The sequence below is a fragment of the Triticum dicoccoides genome, chromosome 4B (assembly GCF_002162155.2).
Source record: "Triticum dicoccoides isolate Atlit2015 ecotype Zavitan chromosome 4B, WEW_v2.0, whole genome shotgun sequence".
NCBI classification, from domain to species: Eukaryota; Viridiplantae; Streptophyta; class Magnoliopsida; order Poales; family Poaceae; genus Triticum; species Triticum dicoccoides.
Genome location: NC_041387.1, coordinates 529378405 through 529392463, shown reverse-complemented (window position 1 = coordinate 529392463; position 14059 = coordinate 529378405). Strand labels below are relative to the sequence as shown.

At 47.3% G+C, this 14059-nt stretch overlaps 2 protein-coding genes across 3 annotated transcripts; one reads left to right on the top strand and one right to left on the bottom strand.

Annotated features, from left to right (window-relative positions):
- Window positions 1-8424: 8424 nt before the first annotated feature.
- Window positions 8425-11070, top strand: LOC119291275 (cyclin-A3-2-like). Of its 2 annotated transcripts, none has more exons than XR_005142320.1 (8): window positions 8425-8925; window positions 9339-9571; window positions 9669-9744; window positions 9835-9894; window positions 10146-10176; window positions 10250-10402; window positions 10485-10619; window positions 10694-11070. XR_005142320.1 is itself a non-coding variant. In XM_037570005.1 (8 exons), the coding sequence occupies exons 1-8, from the start codon at window positions 8560-8562 to the stop codon at window positions 10763-10765; spliced, it is 1143 nt and encodes a 380-aa protein (XP_037425902.1). In that variant the 5' UTR covers window positions 8429-8559; the 3' UTR covers window positions 10766-11070. The 2 variants fall into 2 exon arrangements, 1 of the variants encoding a protein (XP_037425902.1); XM_037570005.1 differs by having other exon boundaries at window positions 8429-8925; window positions 9835-9911.
- Window positions 11071-11347: 277 nt separating this feature from the next.
- LOC119291276 (probable 2-oxoglutarate-dependent dioxygenase AOP1) lies at window positions 11348-12796 on the bottom strand. The gene is made up of 3 exons (XM_037570006.1): window positions 12317-12796; window positions 11887-12211; window positions 11348-11807 (listed from the first exon to the last, which is right to left on the bottom strand). The coding sequence occupies exons 1-3, from the start codon at window positions 12667-12669 to the stop codon at window positions 11538-11540; spliced, it is 948 nt and encodes a 315-aa protein (XP_037425903.1). The 5' UTR covers window positions 12670-12796; the 3' UTR covers window positions 11348-11537.
- Between the last annotated feature and the right edge of the window lie 1263 nt (window positions 12797-14059).

The window sequence follows — 14059 nt, the reverse complement described above, 5'->3', positions numbered from 1 at the left end:
ACGCTTCCTCTTAACGGTCTACGAGGGTACGTAGACATACTCTCCCCTTCTCGTAGCTATGCATCTCCATGGATAGATCTTGTGTGTGTGTAGAATTTTTTTTGTCTTCCATGCAACGTTCCCCTACAGTGGCATCATGAGCTAGGTCTATGCGTACATGATATGCACGAGTATAAGACAAAGGAGTTGTGGGCGGTGATGTTCATACTGCTTACCACCAACGTCTTATTTTGATTCGGTGATATTGTGGGATGAAGCGGCCCGGACCAACCTTACATGTCCACGCACATGAGACTAGTTCCACCGACTGACATGCAACTTGTTTTGCATAAAGGTAGCTGGCGGGTGTTTGTTTCTCCTACTTTAGTTGAATCGAATTTGACTACAGCCGGTCCTTGAAGAAGGTTAAAACAGCAAACTTGATAATCACCATTGTCATTTTTGCGTAGGTAAGAACGGTTCTTTCTAGTTGCCCGTAGCAGCCACGTAAAACTTGCAACAATAAAGTAGAGGACGTCTAACTTATTTTTGCAGGGCATGTTATGATGTGATATGTTCACGATATGATGTGATATATGTTCATGAATAAGATGACCATGTTTTGTAATAAATTCAGAACTTGCATGTCAATGAGTACGACAACCGGCAGGAGCCTTTGGGTTGTCTTTAATTATTGTATGACCTGCATGTCAATCACTAGGTGCCATGTAGTTGCTTTACTTTATCACTACGCGTTAGCAATAGTTGTAGAAGCAATAGTTGGCGAGACGGCCCCGACGCTACGATGGAGATCAAGGTGTAGAGCTGGTGACGATGGAGATCATGCCGATGCTTTGGAGATGGAGATCAAAAGCACAAGATGATGATGGTCGTATCATGTCACATATTTTGATTGCATGTGATGTTTATCCTTTATGCATCTTATTTTTCTTAGAATGATGGTAGCATTATAGATGATTCCTTCACTTAATTTCAAGATAAAAGCGTTCTCCTTGAGTGTGCACCATTGCCAAAGTTTGTCGTTTCGAAGCACCTCGTGATGATCGCGTGTGATAGACTCTACGTTCACATACAACGGGTGCAAGACAGTTTTGCACATGCATAATACTTGGGTTAAACTTGACGACCTAGCAGGTACACACATGGTCTCAGAACACTAGAGACTGAAAGGTCGAACATGAGTCATATAGTAGATATGATCAATATAGAGATGTTCACCATTGAAAACTACCCCATCTCACGTGATGATCGGACATGGGTTAGTTGATATGGATCATGTATCACTTAGAAAATTTGAGGGATATTGATTTAAGTGGGAGTTCATTAGTAATTTGATTATTTGAAATAAAATTTATCATGAACTTAGTCTTAATAGTTTTTGCATATCTATGTTGTAGATCAATGGCCCGTGCTACCGTTCCCTTGAATTTTAATGCGTCCCTAGAGAAAGCTAAGTTGAAAGATGATGGTAGCAACTACACGGATTGGGTCCGTAACTTGAGGATGATCCTCATTGTTGCACAGAAGAATTATGTTCCTGATGCACCGCTAGGTGACAAACCTGCTACAGGAGCTACTACAGATGTTATGAACGTCTGGCAGGCTCGATCTGATGACTACTCAATAGTTCAGTGTGCCATGCTTTACGGCTTAGAACAGGGACTTCAAAGACGTTTTGAATGCCACGGAGCATATGAGATGTTCCAAGAGCTGAAGTTGATATTTCAAGCTAATGCCCGGGTTGAGAGATATGAAGTCTCCAACACGTTCTATAGCTGTAAAATGGAGGAGAACAGTCCTGTCAGTGAACACATTCTCAAAATGTCTGGGTACCATAACCACTTGACTCAGCTAGGAGTTGATCTTCTAGCTGAGAGTGTTATTGACAAAGTTCTTCAGTCACTGCCACCAAGCTACAAAGTCTTCGTGATGAACTATAATATGCAAGGGGTGACGGAAACAATTCCCGAGCTCTTTGCGATGCTGAAATCGGCGGAGGTAGAAATCAAGAAGGGGCATCAAGTGTTGATGGTTAACGAGACCACTAGTTTCAAGAAAAAGGGCAAGGGAAAGAAAGGGAACTTCAAGAAGAAGGCAAGCAAGTTGCCGTTCCCGTGAAGAAGCCCAAAGCTGGACCCAAGCCTGAAAATGAGTCCTTCTATTGCAAAAGGAATGGTCACTTGAAGCGGAACTGCCCCAAATACTTGGCGGATAAGAAGGATGGCAAAGTGAACAGAGATATATTTGATATTCATGTTATTGATGTGTACCTTACTAATGCTCGTTGTAGCGCCTGGGTATTTGATACTGGTTTGGTTGCTCATATTTGTAACTCGAAATAGGAGCTGCGGAATAAATGAAAATTGGCTAAGCACGAGGTGACGATGCACGTCAGGAATGGTTCCAAGGTCGATGTGATCGCTGTCGGCACGTTACCTCTACACCTACCTTCGGGATTAGTTTTAGACCTCAATAACTGTTATTTGGTGCCAGCGTTGAGCATGAACATTATATCTGGATGTTGTTTATTGTGAGACGGTTATTCATTTAAATCAGGGAATAATGGTTGTTCTATTTATATGAGTAATATCTTTTATGGTCATGCACCTTTGATGAATGGTCTATTCTTGTTGAATCTCGATCGTAGTGATACACATATTCATAATATTGATGCCAAAAGATGCAAAGTTGATAATTATAGTGCAACATACTTGTGGCACTGCCGTTGAGGTCATATTGGTGTAAAGCGCATGAAGAAACTCCGTGCGGATGGACTTTTGGAATCACTTGATTATGAATCATTTGATACTTGTGAACCATGCCTTATGGGTAAGATGACTAAAACTCCGTTCTCCGGAACAATGGAGCGAGCTAATGACTTATTGTAAATAATACATGCTGATGTGTACGGTCCGATGAGTATTGAGGCACACGGCGGGTATCATTATTTTCTAATCTTCACAAATGATTTAAGTAGGTATGGGTATATCTACTTGATGAAACACAAGTGTGAAACATTTAAAAAGTTCAAAGAATTTCAGAGTGAAGTGGAGAATCATCGTAACAAGAAAATGAAGTTTCTACGATCTGATCGTGGAGGCGAATATTTGAGTTACGAGTTTGGCCTTCATTTAAAACAATGTGGAATTGTTTCACAACTCACGCCACCTAGAACACCACAGCGTAATGGTGTGTCCGAACATCGTAACCGTACTTTATTAGATATGGTGCCTTCTATGATGTCTCTTACCGATTTACCTTTATCGTTTTGGGGTTATGCATTAGAGACAACCGCATTCACGTTAAATAGGACACCGTCTAAATCCGTTGAGACGATACCGTATGAACTATGGTTTGGCAAGAAAACCTAAGCTGTCGTTTCTTAAAGTTTGGGGATGCGACTCTTATGTAAAAGGATTCAACCTCATAAGCTCGAACCCAAATCGGAGAAGTGCGTCTTCATAGGATACCCTAAAGAAACTATTGGGTACACCTTCTACCACAAATTCAAAGGCAAGATCTTTGTTGCTAAGAATGGGTCATCTCTAAAGAAGGAGTTTCTCTTGAAAGAAGTGAGTAGGAGGAAAGTATAACTTGATGAGGTAATTGTACCTTCTCTCGAATTGGAAAGTAGCACATCAGAGAAAACCGTTCCCGTGATGCCTACACCAACTAGAGAGGAAGCTAATAATGATGATCATGAAACTTCAGATCAAGTTACTACTGAACCTTGTAGGTCGACCAGAACACGTACCGCACCAGAGTGGTACGGTAATCCTATCCTAAAAGTCATGTTGTTAGACAACAGCGAACCTATGAACTATGAAGAAGCTATGATGAGCCCAGATTCCGACAAATGGCTTGAGACCATGAAATTTGAGATAGGATCCATGTATGAGAACAAAGTGTGGACTTTGGTGGAATTGCCCGATGATCGGCAAGCCATTGAGAATAAATGGATCTTCATGAAGAAGACGGACACTGATGGTAATATTACTGTCTACAAAGCTCGACTTGTCGCAAAAGGTTTTCGACAAGTTCAAGGGGTTGACTACGATGAGACTTTCTCACCCGTAGAAATGCTTAAACCTGTCCGAATCATGTTAGCAATTGTTGCATTTTATGATTATGAAATCTGGCAAATGGACGTCAAAACTGCATTCCTTAACAGATTTCTTAAAGAAGAGTTGTATATGATGCAACCAGAAGGTTTTGTCGACCCTAAAGGTGATAACAAAGTGTGCAAGCTCTAGCGATCCATTTATGGATTGGTGCAAGCATCTCAGAGTTGGAATATACGTTTTGATGATATGATCAAAGCATATGGTTTTATACAGACTTACAGAGAAGCCTGTATTTACAAGAAAGTGAGTGGGAGCTCTTTAGCATTTATGGTGTTATATGTGGATGCCATATTACTGATTGGAAATGATATAGAATTTCTGGATAGCATAAAAGAATACTTGAATAAGAATTTTTCAATGAAAAACCTCGGTGAAGCTGCTTATATATTGGGCATCAAGATCTGTAGGGATAGATCGAGACGCTTAATAGGACTTTCACAAAGCTTTTGAATAAAGGGTTCTTGCCTATAAAAGGACCTTGACAAAGTTTTTGAAGATGTTCAAAATGGATCAGTCAAAGAAAGGGTTCTTGCCTATATTGTAAGGTATGAAGTTGAGTAAGACTCAAAGTACGACCACGACAGAAGATAGAGAGAGAGAATGAAATTCATTCCCTATGCCTTAGACATAGGTTTTATAAAGCATGTCATGTTGTGTACCAGACCTGTTGTGTGCCTTGCCATGAGTCTGGCAAGGGGGTACAATAGTGATCCAGGAGTGGATCACTGGACAGCGGTGAAAAGTATCCTTAGATACCTAAATAGGACTAAGGAAACGTTTCTCGGTTATGGAGGTGATAAAGAGTTTGCCGTAAAGGGTTACATCGATGCAAGCTTTGACACCGATCCAGATGACTCTGAGTTTTAGTCTGGATACATATTGAACGTGGGAGCAATTAGCTAGAGTAGCTCCATGCATAGCATTGTAGACATAGAAATTTGCAAGATACATATAGATCTAAATGTGGCAGACCCGTTGACTAAACCTCTCTCACAAGCAAAACATGATCACACCTTAGTACTCTTTGGGTGTTAATCACATGGCGATGTGAACTAGATTATTGACTCTAGTAAACTCTTTGGGTGTTAGTCACATGGTGATGTGAACTATGGGTGTTAATCACAAGGCAATGTGAACTAGATTATTGACTCTAGTGCAAGTGGGAGACTGATGAAAATAGGACCCATCCGTTAGCATAGCATATGATCGTTCAGTTTATTGTTACCGCTTTCTTAATGTCAAATACATATTCCTTCGACCATGAGATCATGCAATTCACGGATACTGGAGGAATACCTTGTGTGCTATCAAATGTCACAATGTAACTGGGTGATCATAAAGATGCTCTACATGTATCTCCGAAGGTGTCTGTTGAGTTGGCATGGATCGATATTGGGATTTGTCACTCTATGTATCGGAGAGGTATCTCTGGGCCCTCTCGGTAATACAGCATCAGAAGAAGCTTGCAAGCAAAGTGACTAAGGAGTTAGTTATGAGATGATGTATTACAGAACGAGTAAAGAGACTTGACAGTAACGAGATTGAACTAGGTATGGAGATACCAACGACCGAACCTCGGGCAAGTAACATACCGACAGACAAAGGGAATTACGTATGTTGTCATAAATGTTCGATTGATAAAGATCTTCGTAGAATATGTAGGAACCAATATGGGCATCCAGGTCCCACTATTGGTTATTGACCAAAAAGGCGTCTCGGTCTTGTCTACATCATTCTCGAACTCGTAGGGTCCTTTAACGTTCGTTGACGATATAGTATTATATGAGTTATGTGAGTTGGTGACCGAATGTTGTTCAGAGTCCCGTATGAGAACACGGACATGACGAGGAGCTCTGGAATGGTTTGGAGGTAAACATTGATATATGGGACGGTGCTATTCGGTCACCGGAAAGGTTTCGAAAAGTACCGGGTATTTATCGGAGTGCCGGAAGGGGTTCCGGGAGGCCACCGGTAAGTGGTAGGCCTTATGGGCTAATGAGGGGAAGCACACCAGCCCACAAGGGGTTTGGCGCGCCCCTCCACCCTGCCCACGTGCCAAGAGGGGAGGGAAGGAAGGGGGAGGCACCCTAAGGCAGCTAGTCCCTCTTTCCTCCCCCCATGTTCATATATGGAGGGGGGCTAGGCAGGCCCTAGGGCTGGCCGCCGTCCCTTTGAGGGTGCCCTAGGCTGCCTCCTCTTCACCCCCACCTATATATATGTGAGGAGGGAGAGGGGCAACACAGACCGCGATCCCCAAGCCGTGTGCGGCGCCTCGTCTCCTTCTAGTTCTAGTTCCTCCTCCGTCCATGTCCGTTGTGCTTGGCTAAGCCCTGCGGATTGTTTCACCACCTCCGTCACCACGCCGTCGTGCTACCAGAACTCATCTACTACTTCGCCTCTCTTGCAGGATCGAGAAGGCGAGGACGTCATCGAGCTGAACGTGTGCTAAACGCGGAGGTGTCGTACATTCGATACTTGATCGGGACGGATTGTGAAGGTGTACGACTACATCAACCGCGTTTATAAACGCTTCCGCTTAACGGTCTAGAGGGTACGTAGACATACTCTCCCCTCTTGTAGATATGCATCTCCATGGATAGATTTTACGTGTGCAATTTTTTTTTGTTTTCCATGCAATGTTCCCTTACAGTTTCGCCCTGGGCCACTTCGGGCTGCCCATCACAATTATAAGAAAGATCTAGAAGACTTAATGCATACTCCAAGACGCTGGATCTGTGGAGAATTATATCTTCTCATGCGTAGCCGATTAGGATCATGTACCATAGGAGCCCCTAGTACCTATATGAACCAAGGGGCCTGACTCGTAGAATCATACTTCGAATCTCTTAGTAGATATCTGTACTCTATAATTGTTCCAACGCAATAAACACAAGACATAGAGCGTTATTTCCTCGGAGAGCCCAAACTTGAGTAAAATCCCTGTATTACCCTTGTTTCAAGATATCTAGCTTAGGATTATCTACCTTGAGATCCGTTGGTTTAGGTTCAGTCACCTGTGCACTCGAGTCAGGAGGCGACGGGATACGCACGTGAACCCTTGGTACTTTGGTCGGTTTTAGCATATCATTGCCTTGCCAAATACTCCCTCCGTTTCTAGATATAAGATGTTTTAGTAGATCAATTTGAACTACCAAAACATATTATATTTAGGAACATAGGGAGTAGTTGGCCATCGAAAAATTTGGTGAAGTTTTTGTTTAGAAGGCTTTGAAGACTGCAATAGCCACTCGTCCCTTGAGACGAGATGTATAAATCGCTAAAGCAACATTAGCTGGAGTATCACCCCACGCAGAATAGGATTGTGATCCATCACCCCTAGTTCATAGGGTTGGAGAAACCAGGTCAAGCCAAAGAACAACACAGAAGAAGGTGTCGAAATCGCTACACCAATAACCAGCCAATAGCTCTCCCTGAAAGATACACGGACTTCCAATATTTGAAGGGAACAAACGCATCCGAGGACACGAACTCTCACAAGCTCTTTCGTCAGCGTCGGATTAGACGTCGAGGTTAGGAGTGACGGAGAGACCTTATTCCAACACGGCATCGCCGCCACCACCTCATCAATGTCATCGATGAAACGAAAAACTAAGAAAAATAAAACAAGACAGACATGTCCCCACTCCTCTTGCCGCCGTCAAGGCCGTCGAACGAGGAATAAGAGGGGGACCAAGGCGGCGGCGTGTAGGGAAGCTGTGGTGACAGTGGCAGCTACTAGGGTTGGGAGAAGGAGGAATGTGGTTGACATGCGCTAAGATCAAAACTTTTTCTTTTCTTTTTGATCGGATGACCACCATACAAACACACCGTTCGTTTGTCACGCCCCCTCCACCCTAGCCCCTAGGGCTTCCGCTGCCTTCCGTTCCGTGCAGCAGCAGTCCAACGATTCGCTCACGCGGTGCCCGGCGACGCACTCAATTTTCGGGAAAGAAACGGTGGAAGCGATCTTAAATGGAAACCAGTCAATCACAGGCTGGGCAGGCGGTAACTCGTACTACCTCCGTTTCAGTTTACAAGTCCTACGCGTGTACCTAGGTTGCCAATTTGATCACCTTAATATAAACTATATAACACAAAAATTATATCTTCTGAAAATAGAACATCTAAAATTTATATTGATATACTTTTTGTAATATATGACTTGTATTAGGTTGGTCAAATTGACGACCTAGAGGTACGCGCACGCCCTATAAACTGAGAGAGAGAGGTAGTAACGCCTCCCTCGTGCTAAGGCAAAGGCATCTCTCATTTCGATTTGAACTCCCGCTCGACACCTGTTTTGAAAACCCGGACCGCGTACCCTTCTCCCAAAGCCAAAGGCACCCGCCGCCTCCTTCCATCCTCCCCCCTGCCCAGGCCGCGAACCCTCCCAAACCCCCGGCCAATCGAAACCCAAAACTCGACGGCGAACGCAATGGAGCCACGCGGCTGTCGCCGGAAGCAGCAGGGGGTGGCGGAGGACAAGGAGAACACCGCCGGCACGGCGCCGCCGCCCCCCAAGAGGCCGCGCTGCACGGAGCGCAGGGCCCTTGCCGAGCTCCCCGCCGCATCCACCGCGAACAACGCCTCGGCGGCGCCGACCGGGGCGCCGTCCAAGCCGATGACGCGCGCGGCGGCCAGGGAGGCGGCCGCCGCGGCGGTGGAGGAGGAGGCGCGGAGGAGGGAGTGTTCCGCCATTGCCGCCCGCCCGGCGGCCTCGAGGCAGACGGACGCCGGGGCGGCGCAGGCGTCGGTTGGCCCGTACGTCGCGGATATCGACGGTTACCTGCGGTCCCTGGAGGTGAGGGTTCCTCGATCCATCTTCTCGTCTGACAATGCGTGCGGAAATCCGAGTCATTTTAGAGGGCGGCTTGTTTAGGGGGTGCGAAGTTCGTGGTGTGGTGGTGGGATTCGGTCCTGTTGGTATGTCACGGTGATAAATGGTACACACATTTGGGAGTTTTTGGGGGCGTTTACTGGGTTGGATTGAGTTGGGGGTGAATTAATCATTTTTTTACTGTTAGATTGGGACATTTCTAGTGTTTTTCCACCTTCACTAGCAGAAAAACAAGTCTTTGGGAAAAAAGTATACATGTCATCCTGATTGTCTGAAGGTACTATCATTACGATGAACGGAATGCAATATAGCCTGGTGCACCGTGGCAAAAATGAGGGACATTATTTGTGATTTTGTTGCGTTTTGTGACATTACAGGTTGAACAATTGAGGAGGCCGAGGGATGACTATATGGTGGCCATGCAGAAAGACGTCAACGCCACTATGAGGGGGATCTTAGTAGATTGGTTGGTGGATGTGGTTGACGAGTTCAAGCTTCTGGTTGACACACTTTACATTGCGGTTTCATATATTGACCGCTTCCTCACGGCGAGTGTCATTACCCGGGACAGGCTGCAATTGCTTGGTGTCGCTTCATTGTTTGTTGCTGCGTATGCGCCTAAACTTTCCTCTATCTCCTTTATGCCTCTCTTTGTCATATCTTACCATGACTGGCCAACTTACAACGGCCTAAATTTAATGCTGTAGGAAGTACGAAGAGATTCATGTTCCTAAGTTGGACAAATTCAGTGACATTACTGACGGCACATACACCAATCAGCAGGTAACCTTCTGCTAAACTTGACATTTTTGGTAAATTTCCTAGCACTCATGTGAATGGTGGAGATAAATTTGTAATTTGTATGCACTGCAGGTGGTGAAGATGGAGGCTGACATACTGAAATATCTCAACTTTCAGATGGGGAGTCCCACCGTAAGAACTTTTCTATTGTACGTGCTCTATCTGAAATTTCCGCATTTAATTTGCACATACCTATCAACTATCATCGTGATGTCAAGTACTCCCTCCGTCCAGAATTACTTGCCGCTCAAACGGATGTATGTAATTTCGGATGGAGGGAATAGTTACCATGTTTAAATCACATGGAAAATAGCAGCATGATTACTGCCATAATGGACTAAAAGAATTTCATAAGCCTAACGTTTGATACATGTCTATTGCAGAAGATTCCTAATATCTTGTCGTGGAGGCAATGTAAGCACATTTTTTAAGCCTTCAGCAGTTGCTTTTTAAACTTTTGTAACATGTTTCCCCCTTCAAACTTCAGTGTGCAAGTGCAAAAAGGTTGGAGCTTATGTGCTGCTATCTCGCGGAATTGAGCTTGCTAGACTACGACTGCATAAGGTTCCTGCCATCAGTTATTGCTGCTGCCTGTATGTTCTTAGCCAGGTTCACAATCAGCCCAAAGATTCATCCTTGGGTAAGATTAATCAAATATTGCTGAATTATCGAATCCACATTATGCTTTGCCTTGTGTTTGTTCTGACATTTACGTCTGCTAGAACTTGACGCTGCAAGAGAAAACGGGCTACAAGGTCTCTGATCTCAGGAGCTGCATCCTGAGGATACACGATTTGCAGTTGGGCAGACAGTATTCAAATCTGAAGGCCATCAGGAGCAAGTATAGTGAGCGCAAGGTGATATCCGCTCTCCCTGCTTTCTTTGGCTGTTACATGCATTTTCATAATTGTTTGTTTTTGTGACTGTACAGTTCGGGTGCGTGTCGATGATGGCCTCACCTGTAGAAATTCCTGCATCTCTCCTCGAAGACCTCGATAAGTGAAAGGCTGACAACATAAGATGGAAGCAGGGAGCGGATCCCTTATTTTTGGTGCAAAGGGGGTTAAAATGCTGATTTGCTCATGCAGCATCTTTTGCAGGCTAAGGCAGAAAATTCTATCTAGCAAGAATTTTTCATGGCCACCTGTAGGTAGTTAGTCGTGCCATTTTGGTTGCATTTATCAGTGCAGCCATCTAGCTGTATCTGTAATCTGGTATCAAGTGTGACCGGAATGTTTTTGTACAGAGGTTAGCATGTTGGTGGTGCCGTGGTCAATGATAAAATTCAGCATGAAAGCTTTCAGGCAATGTTTTTGTTGCATACATCGTGCTTAACAAAACCACTGGTGAAGTGATGAGCATATTCTCAAAGTTGAAATGGGGCCAGCAAATATTGCACTTGCCATCAGCAAGTCAACGTGTGCACAACAGTAAACTGAATAAGATCAGCCGGTAATGTCGTACTCCCTCTTTCCGAAAATACTTGTCATCAAAATGGACAAAAAGGGATGTATCTAGAACTAAAATACATCTAGATACATCCCCTGTTATTCATTTTGATGACAAGTATTTCCGGACGGAGGGAGTAGTAATGATCATCCACAAAGTGCTTAATCGAAGAGATAACTGACAGCGATTTGAGTAAAGTTCAGTAGCAATAGGACTTCAGAATGGCGTCGCAATCATTACATGGGTAACCTAGCAATGTCGGCTTCAGAATGGTGTGGAGAACGGAGCTTGACGACTTCAGAATGGTGAGGTGAAGTGAGCTTGACTTACGAACGGCGATCATCTTTCTCCACCCCACAGAAGGCCTTCAATGGATCACTGGCCTTGCGCCCTTCGTCCGAGTGCCGGAACGTTGTGTAGCCGTCGTTGGTGCAGGGACGGTACAGCAGAGGGTGTTCGTCGTCGACGAGCTCGTCAATGGCGCTCAGAAGGACGCCGTCCTTCCCCGGGCAGCCGAACAGCGCCGACAGGCGCTCGCGGTTGCTCGGCGTCCTCACGCGGTGGAAGCAACCCGGCACCCTCCCGTTAGTCACGACCTGCGACGGCGGCGTGAGTCAGACGCGCGTGCGCTGCAGCAAAGAAAGGAGAGCGCGAGGGGGTGGCCCAGGCCCTTACCGTGAACAGCTCGCCGGCGACGAAGGTGAACAAGTCCGGCTCAGGCGGCACCGTGAGCCAGATCCCGTCCTGAGCCTGCACCTCGAGGCCCTCCACGCCGTGCTGCACGATCGCCGTCATGATGCTGTCGTCGCGGTGCGCCTGCAGGGACATGCTGGTCTCCGCGTCCGGCGGGGGCCCGTAGCGCGACAGCCGGACGCTGTGGGCGAGCGTGTCCAGATGCGCGCCGATGTGCTCCTCGCCGACGCCCAGGCCCTCCAGGATCATCGTCTCCACGGTGCGCTGCAGCTCCCACACGTTCTTGGCCGCGGACGCGATCGTGTCGCTGCGCGTGGACGGCACACGGTCACCATGGGCGCACCATGCAAAATGGACGCACGGCAGCTGCACGACGGCTGGAGCAAAAAAATGGTGGGCGCTGCTTGGTTACCAGAAGGCGGGGTTCCCCTGCGGCCAGAGGAGGTCGGCGAAGTCGCGGACGCGGCCGGCGTCGGTGGGCTCCGAGAGGCGCACGCTCTCCCAGTTGGTGCCGGGGACGTTGGAGATGTAGCCTCGGAAGGGGCCCACCGTGGAGACGTTCCGCTGCTTGGCCTCCGGCGGGAGCGCGAAGATCTCCGGCATGACGCGGCCGAACAGCGCCTGCCGGAGCTCCGGGCCGAGCGCGTCGTGCGCCACGACGACGAAGCCGTGCGCGACCACGGACGCCGTCACCGCGTCCCGGGCTTCCGCCCAGCCCGGCCCGCCGGGCTCCAGCCCGCGGAGGTCGACCGTGGCGATCTCCATCAGCTGCTTGCTGCTGGGAGCCGTCGTCTTGGCTTGGCTTCCGTGGGATGCTTCTGGGATCTTGCTGTGCTCGATGGCGACAGGTAACGGCTGGTTATACAGGAGTACAAGTCAGCGGATTGGGTGTGGGAATAGCTGCTCATCATGCGACGCTCTTCGTTTTTTTTAGTTTGGCGGACGGCTGGATCCATCAGATCCCGCCGCAAATAGCGGGGTGCGCGTCCCCTTGCGTTGCGTATCAACGCTAAAAAAAACCGAATTGTGCAGATATAGAAGGATTAGGGACCCTTAAAGCGGACATATATTTGTCCGCGGTCGCGTGACGTTTCGGCGGACACCTATACAAGCCATCTATCTAACCGGTACAAAGCCAGCGTTTGCCCTAAACCTTCATCACTGATACATTTCTCTAAACGGATGGACAAATATCATGCAAACACGAACGTATTCATGCAAACCTTGACATGGTGGAAAAGCGGCAACGTCGGCTCCACTTTGACGCGGTGGAGTGGCGGCGCCGGACCACGGTACTTGAGCGACTGCTAGAGGAGGAACTCCAGGTGCGCCTGCTACTCCTCCATCGCGGCAGCCTCCGTGAGGAGGAGGCGCGACTACTGCTGCGACTCCTCGTCATCGGGGAAGAGGATGATCTCCTTCTTCCCAAGGGAGGTGGTCGCCGTGGAGGTCGATGGCCTAGGAGAGCGATGGCGGTGACGCCAAGATCCGGATTCAGAGCAACCCGTCGATGCAGAGAACCAACACATTGGCACCGTCGAATAAAAGAGAGGAGGGTCGACGACGGTGATGGGAGAGGAGCGGAGCTGTGATGGGGAAAAGAGATATGAAATGTGATGCGAACGGCGTCGAGCCATGCTTAAATAGCCGCGCCCAGGTAGAAGGACGGGCAAACTGGCTTCAATGTGGCACATCGGCCGGAGTAGGCTTCTCGGGCGCCTCGCCGGCATTGCATTGAAGCACCGCCGCCTGCTGGCTTGTCCGATCACGCCACTCTGATAGACTAGCCATGACAACCCATCTAGCCGTGGAAAGCCTGCTCGGGAGAAGAAACTGGCTTGGTGGTGGCACATACTTGTAATATTTGGTACGAGCTAACGAACCGGTACGCAACTTAATTCATTTAGCAGTGGCATCACATGTAAATTCTTGGCAACTCCTTCTTCGCTCTTTCAGAGGGCTCAAGTTTCCCAGCTCTGAGACTCCTAAAAAATTAAACTGCAAGTTTCGCCAGCTTCTCTCGCCCATAGCCGGGATTTGGATCGTTTGGCTGCACTCCTGACATGGAGTTGGGGAGCTGAGAAGCGGGAGGGCTCCCGAACACGCCTGGAGATGGTAATCCAAGCGACCCAACAAAAAGAGAGGCGACCAAGAA

Excerpts from the sequence above, each read along its gene's own strand:
- LOC119291276 (XM_037570006.1), bottom strand. The coding sequence starts at position 12,669 with ATGGAGATCGCCACGGTCGACCTCCGCGGGCTGGAGCCCGGCGGGCCG. Across the intron at positions 12,212-12,316 it reads CAGGGGAACCCCGCCTTCTG|CGACACGATCGCGTCCGCGG; the intron begins GTAACCAAGCAG and ends GTCCACGCGCAG. Across the intron at positions 11,808-11,886 it reads TCGCCGGCGAGCTGTTCACG|GTCGTGACTAACGGGAGGGT; the intron begins GTAAGGGCCTGG and ends CCGCCGTCGCAG.
- LOC119291275 (XM_037570005.1), top strand. The coding sequence starts at position 8,560 with ATGGAGCCACGCGGCTGTCGCCGGAAGCAGCAGGGGGTGGCGGAGGAC. Across the intron at positions 9,572-9,668 it reads GCTTCATTGTTTGTTGCTGC|GAAGTACGAAGAGATTCATG; the intron begins GTATGCGCCTAA and ends TTAATGCTGTAG. Across the intron at positions 10,403-10,484 it reads GCCCAAAGATTCATCCTTGG|AACTTGACGCTGCAAGAGAA; the intron begins GTAAGATTAATC and ends TACGTCTGCTAG.